Here is a 13,799-nt window from a genome sequence, read left to right as displayed (position 1 = left end):
CAGACAGGCAGGCAGGCAGAGACAGGAGACACTAAGCCATCATGGGGGACAGCTGTGAACTTAACACTTGGGAGGTAGAGACAAAAGGATCAGGAATTCTTGGTCATCCTCGGCTACATATGAGTTCAAGTCAGCCTGGGCTACAGAGACCCTGTCTGAAAAGCAGAAGATTCTGTCCACCTGTAGGTGGTAGCTTGTTTTCTGGGTGACTCAGAGAACCTTGTTTCCTTTTGCCTGGGTTGAGGGCGGTGGATGGTGTCTGAAATTCCCTAAGAAATCACTATTGCTTGGACTCACATCAATTAACTTACTATTTTCTTCCCTGTCGATCATTGGCTTTGGCTGACTGTCTTAGTTAGCTTTTATTTATTTGTTTGTTTTATGTGCATTGGTGTTTTGCCTGCATGTATGTCTGTGTGTCAGATCTTGGAATTACAGACAGTTGTGAGCTGTCATGTGGGTGTTGGGAACTGAACCTGAGTCCTCTGAAAAAGCAGTCAGTGCTGTTAATTGCTGAGCCATCTCTTCAGCCCCCTTACTTAGTTTTGTTTTGTTTTTTTATTGCTGTGATAAACACCATGACCAAAAGCAACTTGGGGAGGAAGGGGTTTATTTCATCTTGCAGCTTCCAGCCCATCCCAGAGGGAAGTCAAGGAAGAGACCTGGGAGCAGGAACAGAACTATAGAGGAACACTGTTCACTGACTTGCTCCTCAGGCTCGCATTCAGCCCGATTTCTCATACCTGGTTCTTACACCAGGACCGCCTGACCAGGTGTGGCACTGCCCACAGTGGCTGGGCCCTCCCGCATCAGTTGTTAGTCAAGAAAATACCAGTCAGGCGGAGTAGCACACACGTTTAATCCCAGCACTCAGGAGGCAGAGACAGGCAGATCTCTGTGAGTTCAAAGTCACCTGGGTCTGCATAGTGAATTCCAGACCAGCCAGGGATACAAAGTGAGGACCCTCTCTCAGAGCAGCAACAAAAACAACAGACTTGTCTAAAGGCCAGTACGGCCAAGGCGTTTTCCCAGGGGAGGCGTCTTTCCCGATGACACCTGTTTTGTGTCAAGTTAACAGAAACATAAGCAGCACACTGACACCCTGAGCCCTCCTAGATCAACACAGTCACAGTGTGTGTCCATGTGAGCCTGGCAGCTCACCTACTTTCTGGACCTTCCCCTCCGACTTACTGACCAGAAATGAGATTTAGGGGCCAGAGTAGAGACAAAGCATTTGCTGAGCTCTCCAGGGAGATTTCCTCATTCTCAGAAGAGGACAGACTGTTCTTCCAAAGGGAAGTCTCTGGAAGGGGCTGAAATGTAGACAGGGAAGAGTGAAGTGAATCTGATTTTTCATATATAACACCAGGAATCACCAAATATTATTGAGACAGAATTTCAATAAAAATTATAGACGGATTTTGTGTCTTGTACTAGGCTGATGGTTGTGGAAAACATCAAAGATGTGTAGGAGAAGGTCTGGAGCCTTTTGCGGGGAAATTTGGGTTGCATTGCAGGGGCGTCCTAAGACTGAAAGAGCAGGCTTAGAGAGATGGCTCGGTGGGGAACATCACTGGCTACTCCTCTAGAGGACCCTCGTCAGGCCCCTACCGCCCAGCGCTAAACAGTGGGAAAGAGGGGAGGAAAGAGAAGGAAGGAGAGAATGGTAAGGTCAGTGAAACAAATTGGTAGCATACGGTGACATTCCCCCACCTCACCAGACACAGTGGTACACATCTGTCACCTTAGCACTCAGGAGGAGGTAGAGACAGAAGGATCACCGCACGTTATAAGCCAACTAGAGATACAAAATGAAACAAGATTCAAAACAAGCAATAGTGATGAAAAATAAATGTAAAAGCAAGAGAGGAGTCTCTTTTAAACCCAAAGAAAAGGAAAGCAAAGTTCCACAGGCCACGAGGAAAATAGACTCTCAGGAGGACATGCAGTTGGCCCACAGATGAAGCGGTGTGGTACTCTGTAGTAACTCCCAGAGACTAGCGCTTGGCAGGGGGGGGGGGGGGGTGCTGCATTTATCTCACTGAATGGACATACTTTAAGGTTTTGGGTTTGTTTAGTTTTCTTTTTAGTTTTTTGAAACAGGGTGTCTCTGTGTAACAGTCCTGGCTGTCCTGGAACTCTCTTTGTAGACCAGGCTGGCCTTGAACTCACAGAGCTCTGCCTGCCTCTGCCTCCCAAGTGCCCGGCTACCCTACATTCTTTAAGAAGACATTTACAGCATTAGAACATCTTTCTTGCAATTTTCTCTTTTTTTATCACTTGATTGTGTGGTTCTTGAGTGTGAATTTTATAGATGGCAGTATCTGTTGCAAGGTCAAAAGGTTAGATACATTTGCATTTGGTGAGTTGTAACCCTTGACCCTCTAGTCAAAAAAAACAAAAACCGCCGGGCAGTGGTGGCGCACGCCTTTAATCCCAGCACTCGGGAGGCAGAGGCAGGCAGATCTCTGTGAGTTCGAGGCCAGCCTGGTCTACAGAGCAAGATCCAGGAAAGGCGCAAAGCTACACAGAGAAACCCTGTCTCGAAAAACCAAAAAAAAAAAACCAACTTTTTTTTAATCACATTTTTTGACCTTTGGTAACCTAACAACTGAAACATTACCTCAGAATAATTCATACTTATCAGTCAGGGTTCTCTAGAGGACAGAACTGGGGTGTGTGTGTGTGTGGTCCTGCCAGTCTAACAGAAAGTCCAAGAATCCAGCAGTTGTTTAGTCCCTGAGGCTGGATGTCTCCGCTGGACTTCAGTCTACACCAGAATCCTGAGAAAGTGGGTCAAATGCCAGTGGAGGGGTGGACTTGCCAACAAGGGCAAAGGTCAACAGGCAGGCAAAGCCAAAGCTTCCTTCTTCCTGTCCTTTATGTAGGCTGCCAGCAGCAGGTGTGGGCCAGATTTAGGTGGGTCTTCCCCCTTCAGATGATCCAGTCAAGAAAACGCCCTCACGTGTATCTAGCATCTTAGATTATAGTTAATTCCAGATGTGGTCAAGTTAACAACCAAGAATAGTCTTCAATCTATGTTTTTTTTTTTTTTTTTTTTTTTTTTTTTTTTTTTTTTTTTTTTTTTTTTTGGTTTTTCGAGACAGGGTTTCTCTGTGTAGCTTTGCGCCTTTCCTGGGACTCACTTGGTAGCCCAGGCTGGCCTCGAACTCACAGAGATCCGCCTGGCTCTGCCTCCCGAGTGCTGGGATTAAAGGCGTGCGCCACCACCACCCGGCTTCAATCTATGTTTTTTAAAAAATGCTTGGGGCTGGAGGGATGGCTCAGCAGTTAAGAGTACTTACTGCACTTCAGAGGACCTGGGTTCAGTTCCCAGCACCCATGTCAGAGGGCTCGTAACTGAAGGATCTGAGCCCTCTCCTGGCCTCACTGAGCACCTGCATACACATGGCAGACTCTCAGATACATAGAAAGACACACACACACACAATAAAAGCAAGATAAAATGTGAAAATAATGTGCTTTTGAGCCCGGGAGATGGCTCAGTGGGTAAGACGCCTGCAGTGCAGCATGAGGATGTGAACTTGGACCCTCGGAACCCATGGAACCAGATGTGGTGGCCTGTGCCTGTAACCCCAATGGAGAGATGGGAGGTAGACATGGAATCCCCTCAAGGACCCGGCTAGCCTGGCACACCAGCAGGGAAGAAGAGACCCTGCCTCAAAGCAAAATGGGAAGTGAGGACAGATGCTTTAGGTTGGGTTCTGACTGTCACGCATGAGCGTACATATACCTCACACATTTTTATTAATTCTTTAAGAATTTTGACGGGGTGGTGGTGGTGGTGGTGGTGGTGGTGGTGGTGGTAGTGGTGGTGGCGGTGGCGGTGGCGCACGCCTTTAATCCCAACACTCAGGAGGCAGAGCCAGACGAATCTCTGTGAGTTCGAGGCCAGCCTGGTCTACAGAGCGAGATCCAGGACAGACACCAAAGCTACACAGAGAAACCCTGTCTCAGAAAAAAGAGTTTTGTATATGCATACAATATATACATTTGATCATATTTGGCCCCTACTTCTATCCCTAACTCTTCCCAGAGCCACTCCCAACCCCTCCCAAATTCATGACCTCCCCTTAATTTAAAAAAAAAAACAAAAAAACAAGTCCAGTTTGTTCTGCTCAGGTGTTTGTGGGTGTGGAGGGAACCCCTGGGCACTGGGACCTTCCAGGCCACACATTTAGAGAAAACTGACTCTCCCTCCCTGTCACGTGCTTGCTTTCTTTCTTTCTTTCTTTCTTTCTTTCTTTCTTTCTTTCTTTCTTTCATTTATTTATTTTGGTTTTTCGATACAAGATTTCTCTGTGTAGCCCTGGCTGTCCTGGAACTCACTCATAGAAATTTAAACTATGGTCTGAGGGAGATTGCTGCAGGAAGTTGACCCTGGTCTGTCTGTCTGTCTATCTTGCAGGGGGAAAGTGTCTCTGCTGGGCACTCAAACTCAGAGATCCGCCTGCCTCTGCCTCCTGAGTGCTGGGATTAAAGGCGTGCGCCACCACCGCCCAGCTGTTTTGTTGGTTTTTTGTTTTTTTAAACACTATTAGGGGAAAGGTTTGCTGAGGGAAAGGGCTGGGCGAAGTGCCTAAATGAACTTCACCGACACAAGTTCCAAGACTTGTAACAATAGAGAAACCGACGTAAGATTTCTCAGGGGTTGGTGAGATGGCTCAGCAATAAAGGTGCTTGCGGCCAAGCCTAATGAACTGAGTTCAATTCCCCAGACTCACATGGTAGAAGGAGAGACCTAATTCCTACAAATTGCCCTCTGACTTGCACACACATGCTGTGGCACAGTGTCCCCCATACATACATATATACAAGCATATATACATAAAGTGATTTCTTGAACAACATTCAGCAATCCCTTTATAGTGTTTTCCTCCCTTCTTCTACCCTTATCCTCCCTTCCTTTCTCTTGTGGTGGTACCCTAGTCTATTCACGCTACACAGTGCTGTAACTGCTAGCTGCGTGCTTATCTTAAGATCATATGAACCCAGTTTCTCAAGCAAAAGCCTGCACCACCACCCCCTCTGTGGGAGTTGAGGGTTGAGATAGGCTCTTCTGTAGCCCAGGCTGGCCACAGACATCTTGATCCTCCTGCCTCTGCCTCCCAAGGACACCGCCATGCCTAGGGTTTGTCTTTATAGTTTTGTGTCTGATTTCTCTGAAGTTCATATCTTTGTGATTCTAGGAAAAGACGAGAAATTTAAACTATGGTCTGAGGGAGATTGCTGCAGGAAGCTGACCCTGGTCTGTCTGTCTGTATGTCTGTCTGTCTGTCTTACAGGGGGAAAGTGTCTCTGCTGGGCACTCTTCATTGTACCCGGACAACAGTGCACTCATGGCTTTCAGAGGAATTCCTGTACGTATCAGCCCCTCTTCAGAGCCTCTCCTGCCAACATAAGCTTTAGTGTGCTGGGGACACAGGAGGGCAGAGACTCCAGGGGTTCACATCTGGGAAAGCACACACCCGCTACACAAGTTTGCCTGATAAGCTCCTGCCACCCAGAGGGTGAGCATAGAGTGCACTAGGGATGTCAAGGGCACACCACAGTCTCAGAGGATTGTGGGCATTTGTGTCTCTTTATCGCTCAACAAGGGCAGTCCTTTGTCCCACACGTTAAAGACCTGCAACTTCACAGTCAAGGTTTTCCAGGAGCTCCACTTTAAGAATAACTTTTAGGCTGGAGGAGGTGGTGTAGGCCTGTAAGTCCCAGCATTTGAGAGTCTGAGGCAGGAAGACAAGAGTTCAAGGCCCGCCTACATAGCTATACTCTGTCTTGAACAAAAACAGGGTTGAATTTGGAACTGGGCTGTAGCTCGGTGTAGAATGAGTGCTTAGTATGCACTAGGCTCTGTGTTCAATCCCCAGCATTCGCTCACGTGAGTGAGTGTACACACAAACAATTAGGATCGAGGAAATAGTCAGTAAAGTGGTTGTCTTGCCCACATGAGGACCTGGGCTTGATCCCTAGGAATGCACATAAAAGGTCAGGCATGGTGACATGTGCTTCTAATCCTAGTGCTGTGGAGGCAGAGGCAGGAGGATCTTGGGGTTCACTGGGCAGCTAGTCTAGCCAAAGCAGGGAGCCCCAGGTACTAGAGAGACCCTGTTACAAAAAGCAAAGTGGAAGTCTCCTGAGAAACAACACCCAAGATCGACTTATGGCCTACATGAGTGTGCCACACATACACACACATTTTTAATCAGCCCATCAGAGCAGACTGTATTCTTCCAGCCTCTGATTTCCAGGATATTTTACATACAGTGGGTGGGAAGAGTTGTGTGGGGGGAGACAGAGAGGCTACCCTCACTCTAAAGGTCACCTGCCTCTACAGATCTCAGAGCTGAAGAACCATGGCTTTCTCCAGGCCCTGACCACAGAAACCAATGGATGGCAGCCAGGTGGTAAGAACTCTGAGGGCCCTTAGGGTTTGAGTGGGACCCAGGTCAGAGCTGAGAATTTTGTATATGTATCATTCCCCAACAAAAATTAGAAGCAACACTGGGTTAGGAGCCAGTTTATTTGGTAGTGGTTTGCTGTGTGCTTCTGGGCAAGTCATGTAATAATGTCTGTTTACAGTGAAAATTTTTTAAATTACATTTACTTGTTTATGGGGACGACGGGGGTGGGGGGGGGGGTGTCGGAGTACGGCCCCGAGGATGACTTGCGGGAGTCAGTTCCCTTTTTCCACCATTTGGATTCCAGGGATGAACTCAGGTCACCAGCCTTGAAGGCACTGAGCCATCTCCCTGACCCAGCAGTGGAAATGTAAACAATGCTCATCCTCAAGGACAGTCTGAAAATGATGCAGTATGGGGCCAGGCATGGTGGGGCACACCTTTATTGCCAGCACTCAGGAGGCAGAGGCAGGTGGATCTCTGTGAGTTCAAGGCCAGCCTGGTCTACAAAACAAGTTCCAGAACAGCTAGGACTGTTACATAGAGAAACCCTTTCTCGATACACCTCTTCCAGCAAAAGTAATGCTCTTGGCTAATTTCCATTTACAGGATGACTAAATCAGTGCTTGTTGATGGATAAATAAGAGAGGCAAAATAAAGAATTCAATTAAGTAGTAAAAGAAAAAAAAAAGAAAAATGTGAACTGCGTGAGTTATCCTAAAGATATTTGCTTCACACACACACACACACACACACACACACACACACACACACGCACTCCTGTGGGTTCCTATGTCAGGATCATCTTCAGAGCCAGGAGGGTTGGCCTGGCTGCAAGAAGACAGCGACAGTGCGTACATGGTTTGGCTATCCCTCTCCAGATTTTAGGCACCAGCTGGATAAGGCTAGCTGAGATCTTGAACTTTCGGTTGCATAACGGTTGTAATGGTCAGTTCCCTTGCCCCCTGGCCAAGGTTTCTTCTGCTCCTGACTCACAGATGTGGTCAAATTGCTTGTAGGTGAGGGAGCATGGGGTGAGAGATAGGTCGATTAATGATAAAGATGCTTGGACGCCAGGGTCGAAGGCAGGAAGGCTGTGTTCAGCCCCACCACTTTTCCTGTGTTCCACACTCCTCGCTTGTTTTTGTTTTCTGGTTGTTGAGACAAGGTCTTGTGTGGCCCTGTCTGTCCTAGAGCTCTCTCTGTAGCCCAGACTGGCCTCGAACCTGCTGTGATCCCCTTGCCTCTGCCTCCCTAGTGCTGGGATTCTGAGTGCATCACCTGGCTCACACACTATTTTTTTTTTTTTTTTTTTTTTTTTTTTGGTTTTGCGAGACAGGGTTTCTCTGTGTAGTTTTGGTGCCTGTCCTGGAACTCACTCTGTAGCCCAGGCTGGCCTCGAACTCACGGAGATCCACCTGAATCTGCCTCCTGAGTGCTGGGATTAAAGGCATACACCACCACCGCCCAGCTTTCACACACTCTTTTTTAAAGAATTATTTTTTATGCCTCTGTGTGTGTGTGTGAGAGTGTTACTGGGTGCCTGTGGAGGCCAGAAGAGGGTGTTGGATGCCTTGAAGCTAGAGTTACTGTCGGCTGTGAGCTCCCAGTATGGGTGCTAAGAACTAAACTCGGTTCCTTTGAAGAACCACAAGTGCTCTTAACTGCTAAGCCATCTCTCCAGCCTGTCCTCTCTTGGAGCGGAGCTGAGGACCAAACCCATGGCCTTCTGCTTGCTAGGCAGTTGCTCTGAGCCAAATCCCCAAGCCCTCATTCGTCTCTTTGTTCAGCCCCTTTGCCCCTCATTTTTATCTCCCATAGTCTTGAATGCGGAAGGTTGTACTTCATTTTCTCTACTCATGCAAGACCAAGTCCTGTGGACATTGTATAGCTCAGTCATTCTGAGTCTCCGTGTCTGCCACCCCAAGTCTGGAAGTAGCAAGATGGAATTTCCTAGCAGTCCATTCCTTCGGACCCTGCATCATTTCCCCCGATCCCACTAACCTGCTGGCCTTAACCATGGCTGTGTCAATAACAATAGTGAACATTTGTTAAACTCTTCCCTCTAGGCTGCATACCCATGTAAGTAAGACATTGGAGAGTTGCCTCATGCTTACAACAGTCCCATAAGAACTCACACATGGTTAAGTAATTTGGCCAAAAAAATACAGTTAGCAAGCAGCAGCAATGAAGCCTCTCCTCTTCCAGTCGCTTTCTCCTCCATTTTCATTAGCATTCGGTAGTGTTTTATTTAATCTGCAAGTCTCTTCTGTCAACGCATCCTTCATTACTACAACAAAGTACCAGAGGCCGGGTAATGTTATATGGAATAGGGGTTTAAGCAGGCACCGTGGCACATGCCTGTATCTCCAGCACATGGGAAGTGGAGGTAGAAAGGCTAGAAGTTTAAAGGTTATTCTTGGGTAGATTGTAAGTTCAAGATAGCCCAGGGCTACATGAGACCCTACCTAAAACACCAAAGAAGCAGACAACCCGAGGTTCACTGAAGTTCAGGAGGGGCTGTATCTGGTGTCCTACCTGCCGTTGGTGCAGGATATCCCACGACAATAGAGAGGTTACATACACAATGTCTCTTCTAGTTCCTGTCCTTCCTGTTTGGTTTTGAAACAGTCTAAGTAGACCAGGCTGGCCTCGAACTCACAGAGATCCACCTGCCTCTGCCTCCCAAGTGCTGGGAGTAAAGATTGCCGCACTGCTTGGCATTTTTTTTAATTGTATGAATCGTAATTTTCATCAAAGTCAAAAATGAAGTCTTCTGGAGAGGACAAAAGAGATACCCAAGCAGCAGACCCTGTTTGCACAAGGTCACTGAAAGTCGTGAACACACAAGATAAACCAAAAGAAGTCTGACTCTGTGGCAGACTGAGCAGTGGCTTGTTTAGGATTCTTTTCACTCTTTTTGTTACTAAAAATTTTCCCATCACTATTACTATTTTTAAGGCAAGGTCTCACCATAGCCCAGGCTAGCCCTAGACTCACAGCAGTCTTCCTAAGTGCTGGGGTTACAGACATGAACCCCCATGCCTGGCTTCAGGTTGGTACCATGCCTGTCTCACTTTTCTGTTATCCATGTTGCAACCCCCAGAATTAAAATACTTTTGCCCTCTCTGCAACTATTTCCTGAAAAAAATCTGACCCACCAGACTTTTGTCCCAAATGAAGATACATCACTTAATTTTTTTTTTTTAAATGTTGAGGCTGGAGAGATGGCTCAGTGGTTAATAGTGCTTGCTGCACCGGGCGGTGGTGGCGCACGCCTTTAATCCCAGCACTCGGGAGGCAGAGCCAGGCGGATCTCTGAGAGTTCGAGGCTAGCCTGGTCTACAGAGTGAGATCCAGGACAGGCACCAAAACTACACAGAGAAACCCTGTCTCAAAAAAAAACAAAATAAATAAATAAATAAATAAAAATAAAAATTAAAAAAAAATGCTTACTGCTATTTCAGAGCACTAGATTTCAGTTCTGCGCGCCCTGGGCAGGTGGCTCACAACTACCTATGGTGCCAGCTCCAGAGAATCCAACACCCGCTTTTGGCCGTTACCGACACCTGCATGCACACACATAGATATACACATAAATAAATAATAAAGAAATAGCATATTTTTATTGATTAGTATTTTAAAGACAGGGTCTCCTGTATCCCCAGCTGCCTTCTGATTCCCTGCCTCTCACGTGCCTGGTTGTGCAGTATTAGGATTGAACCAACGGCTTCGTGCGTGTTAGGCCAGCACTCTCCCAACTGAGCCGTACCCCAGAAACCTGACTTCCAAGATTGCTTCTTCAGCTTTCTCTGAGCTACTTGGTTTTCCATTGCCCTTTGCTCCTGTGCTGAGGCCCCCTGGGGGTCCCTGTGGGCATGGTGCCCCCATACCCTTTTTCTCTGGCTCTGCAATGTCTGAGCACTTCCTTTTCTCTTCCTGGTCTCTCTAACGAAGCCACCAGGATTCAGACATGACTACCTCCTGAAGGCCGTCTGACCAGAAGGACAGCTATGGTTTGGAGGGAAGGGCTGTGTGAGAGCGGCCTCACAGACCCCGACCTCACAGACCCCGGCCTCACAGACCCCGACCTCACAGACGACCCCGACCTCACAGACCCCGACCTCACAGACCCCCTTTTCTTGCTGCTGCAGTTGTAAATCCGGAGGTGCTCAGAGCCCAGGAAGAGTGGGAAGTGGTGGACACCATCCATCCAGACACAGGTCAGTGTGGAGAGGGCGCCGTCCAGCACAGCTGCCTGCAGAATCCACGTGCACAGCTGGTGCAGCTGTGACTGGGATTAGAAGCTTAGTTTTTAGTTATGGACACAGTATAGTCTCCTCCACAGATCCGGAAATGACATCTACTGCATGACGTAGGGAAGGAACACCACAGGGCAAGGCTGCCGGTGCTGCCCACCCTCCACCCAGTGCTGAGGGAAGATAAGAGAGCCTTGGTCCGAGTTAGCCCCGGAAGGGGACAGGGATGGAGGCAGGCAATGAGGGCCCCTGTGGAAGCCATCTGCTGGCAGTCTCTGAAGGTTGGGGAGAATTGCCTCAAGTCCTTTTCTGACAGATTTAGATGGAGCTGGAGGAGGGTAGAGACCATCTGGGTCTCACCCAAGCTTCACCAAGCTCAGGAGAGATGTCACAGTGAGTGACAAGCTGGTAGCCAGTGCTCGGTTCAGAGGTGACAACCAGCTGCCATCAGTGGGTGCTGGCTGTTAGGACAGCTACCTTCTCAACTCCCCAGGTGTCTTCTCTTTTCACCCAGAGAGTGGAGTCAGCTCCCAGCAGCCTGGCCAGCTTGTCTCCTTCAGTGAGGCCCTGCAGCACTTCCAGACCGTGGACCTCTCCTCCTTCAAGGTATAGCTGTAGGAAAGTATGGGCCTGCAGCATGCTCCTGCTTCCTAAACTTACAGGGCACTGGACCCTTCCTCACCTAAGAAAGCTTGGGCTACAGGATCTCAGGTAGCCAAAGAACCAGGTTTGTTGGCTCACACCTCTAATCCCAGCATAGAGACACTGAGGCAAGAGGGTTGCCTCATGCTTAACAGCCAGCTCCAGTGTGTGCTCCAAACTAAGAACTCATGACTGATTGACTGATTGACTGATTGATTGATTGATTGATTATGTGTGTGCAGGTGCCTTGTGGTGGCCAGAGGCTGTTTGGTCCTCTGGAACAGGTAGTTGTGAGCCGCCTGATGTGATATTGGAGCTGGGAACCGGACCTAGGTCTTTTGGAAGAATAAGTGCTCTTATTAACCCGTGAGCTGTCTCCCAGAACCATGTAGGGCCCTGCCAGCCTTTGTGGGACTGAGCCTGAGGAGCTTTTGCAGTCCTGTGATTCAGAACGTGCAGATTTTCCTGACTTTTCCCTCTTAGAGGTGGAAGTGTGGAGTCAAAGACCAGGCAGCTCCTTGGGGAGGCAAGATAGACTGTCTAGGGAGCGGGGTACTAAAGATTCATGGCAAATGAAGGAAATTCCCCATAGGAGCCAGGAGCTGTTTGGGAATTGAATTGATTCATTAATGTTTGAAGCAGAGTCTTGTTATGTAGCCCTGGCTGCATAGTACTCACTTTGTTACCGGGGCTGGTGATAAACACCAGGCAATCCTCCTTCCTCACCTCTCAAGTACTGGAGTTCTAAGCACGTACCACCACACCCCAGTATAATTTAGAAATTTAGGAAAGATGCTGGGGGCTGGAGAGATAGATGAATTAGCAGTTGAGAGCACTTGTTTTTGCAGAGGACTCGTGTTTGATTCTCAAAACCTGCATGGCAGCTCACAACCATCCATTACTTCAGGGCCAGGGGATTCGACACCCTCTTCCGACCACCTCAGGCACCAGGCACGCACATGGTGCACAGACTACGTTCAAGCAAAACACTCTGTACACACAAGATTAACTGTTAAAAAGGATATGGTGATGGCACACAGCTATAATTCTAGCACTCAGGAGGCCGAGGCAGGAGATCACAAGTTCAAGGCCAGCCTGAGCTACCTAGAGAAACCGTGTCTCAAAAAAAAGTTGTGTGGGAGCTGGGTGGTGGTTATGCACACCTTTAATCCCAGCACTTGGGAGGCAGAGGCAGGCGGATTTCTGTATTCTTTTTTTCTTTCCCCCAGAGCTGAGGACCGAACCCAGGGCCTTGCGCTTGCTAGGCAAGCGCTCTACCACTGAGCTAAATCCCCAACCCCTGGCAGATTTCTGAGTTTGAGGTCAGCCTGATCTACATAGCGAGTTCCAGGATGGCCGGGGCTACACAGAGAAACCCTGTCTAGAAAAACAAACAGTTGTGTGGGGCAGCAAGATGACTCGGTGGGTAAAGGCTCTTGCTGCACAAGCCGCATGGCCTAAGTTTGATCCCCAGAACCCATGGAAAGGTGGGAAGAGAGAACTGACCTCCACACACGAGTCATGACACGTGTGCCCCTCACACACATCATGCACACACACACACTAAAAATAAAGTGGGATGGGAAGGCGGATTGGGGGAGTAAGCACACTCAGGGGTTTATGGGACCTGTAGTAAGTTTAGCAGAATGTGGTTTGGGTCAGCCTAAAGCCTGGATCCTGAGAGAGGCTAAAGAGACAGACGCTGACACAGAAGGCCAGAAGATGTCAACCAGAGCCTTGTGAGGCACACCGTGGTGGCCCTGACTTTCGGGAGCCAGCATGATGTAGTTTAGAAGGGACATCTAACTCATGAATGCCCACTGGCCCTAACATCATGGAAGCAGAGAAGGAACCGTATTTTGGAATTCATATCCTCAAAGAAACAGATTGCCGTATGAAAGGTAGACACAACCTTGCTGAGAATACTAGCCTGGCGTTTACCTGACCATAGCTGAGATTCCATGTGGCCACAGCTCAGCCTCCCTGGTTGTCAGTAACTAGTTCTGAAAAAGTCCAAGAGACCAAATGCAGAGAACTGCCGGAACATCTTGTAGAGACTTTGGGAGCTGGACACGCTTGTCTGCTGCCTCCTGGCTTCTGACTCCTCCTCCTGGCCCAACACTAACTGGGGAGAGTCCCTGCCTGACAGAAGGTTCGTAATTATCTGTGCTTTTCTTCCCAGAAAAGAATCCAGCCAACTGTTCGAAGGACTGGACTCGCCGCTCTCCGGCATTGCCTCTTTGGGCCGCCAAAGCTGCACCAGGGCCTCCGGGAAGAAAGAGACCTGGTCCTCACCATTGCTCAGTGTGAGTGCCGGGGGCAGACCCAGGGCACACTCGGAAGCTCCTGCCTGTTCAGATTGCCATGAGAACAGGAGTGGGCATAGCATGTCTTGATCATAGTCCAGTTTCCCATTCTCCAGGAAGCACTGGTTTCTCCCTGGGGACGGCCTGGCAGAAAGTGTGTGTATGTGTGT

General features: G+C 48.5%; 1 protein-coding gene across 2 annotated transcripts in view; it reads left to right on the top strand.

Moving 5' to 3' along the window:
- Positions 1-13,799, top strand: part of Elmod3 (ELMO domain containing 3) — a 35,470-nt gene that overhangs the window by 306 nt on the left and 21,365 nt on the right. Inside the window, exons 2-6 of one of the 2 annotated variants that reach the window (XM_052719008.1) lie at positions 5,307-5,381; positions 6,359-6,428; positions 10,577-10,645; positions 11,196-11,287; positions 13,506-13,629. In XM_052719008.1, the coding sequence (XP_052574968.1) occupies positions 5,307-5,381; positions 6,359-6,428; positions 10,577-10,645; positions 11,196-11,287; positions 13,506-13,629 (430 nt within the window). Of the gene's footprint in view, positions 1-5,306; positions 5,382-6,358; positions 6,429-10,576; positions 10,646-11,174; positions 11,288-13,505; positions 13,630-13,799 lie in introns of both variants that reach the window. The other variant, XM_052719007.1, reaches the window with a different exon arrangement.

Source organism: Peromyscus californicus, unplaced genomic scaffold, assembly GCF_007827085.1.
Source record: "Peromyscus californicus insignis strain IS unplaced genomic scaffold, ASM782708v3 Scaffold_6__1_contigs__length_162567912, whole genome shotgun sequence".
Taxonomy (NCBI): domain Eukaryota; kingdom Metazoa; phylum Chordata; class Mammalia; order Rodentia; family Cricetidae; genus Peromyscus; species Peromyscus californicus.
This window is presented reverse-complemented; position numbering and strand designations above follow the sequence as displayed.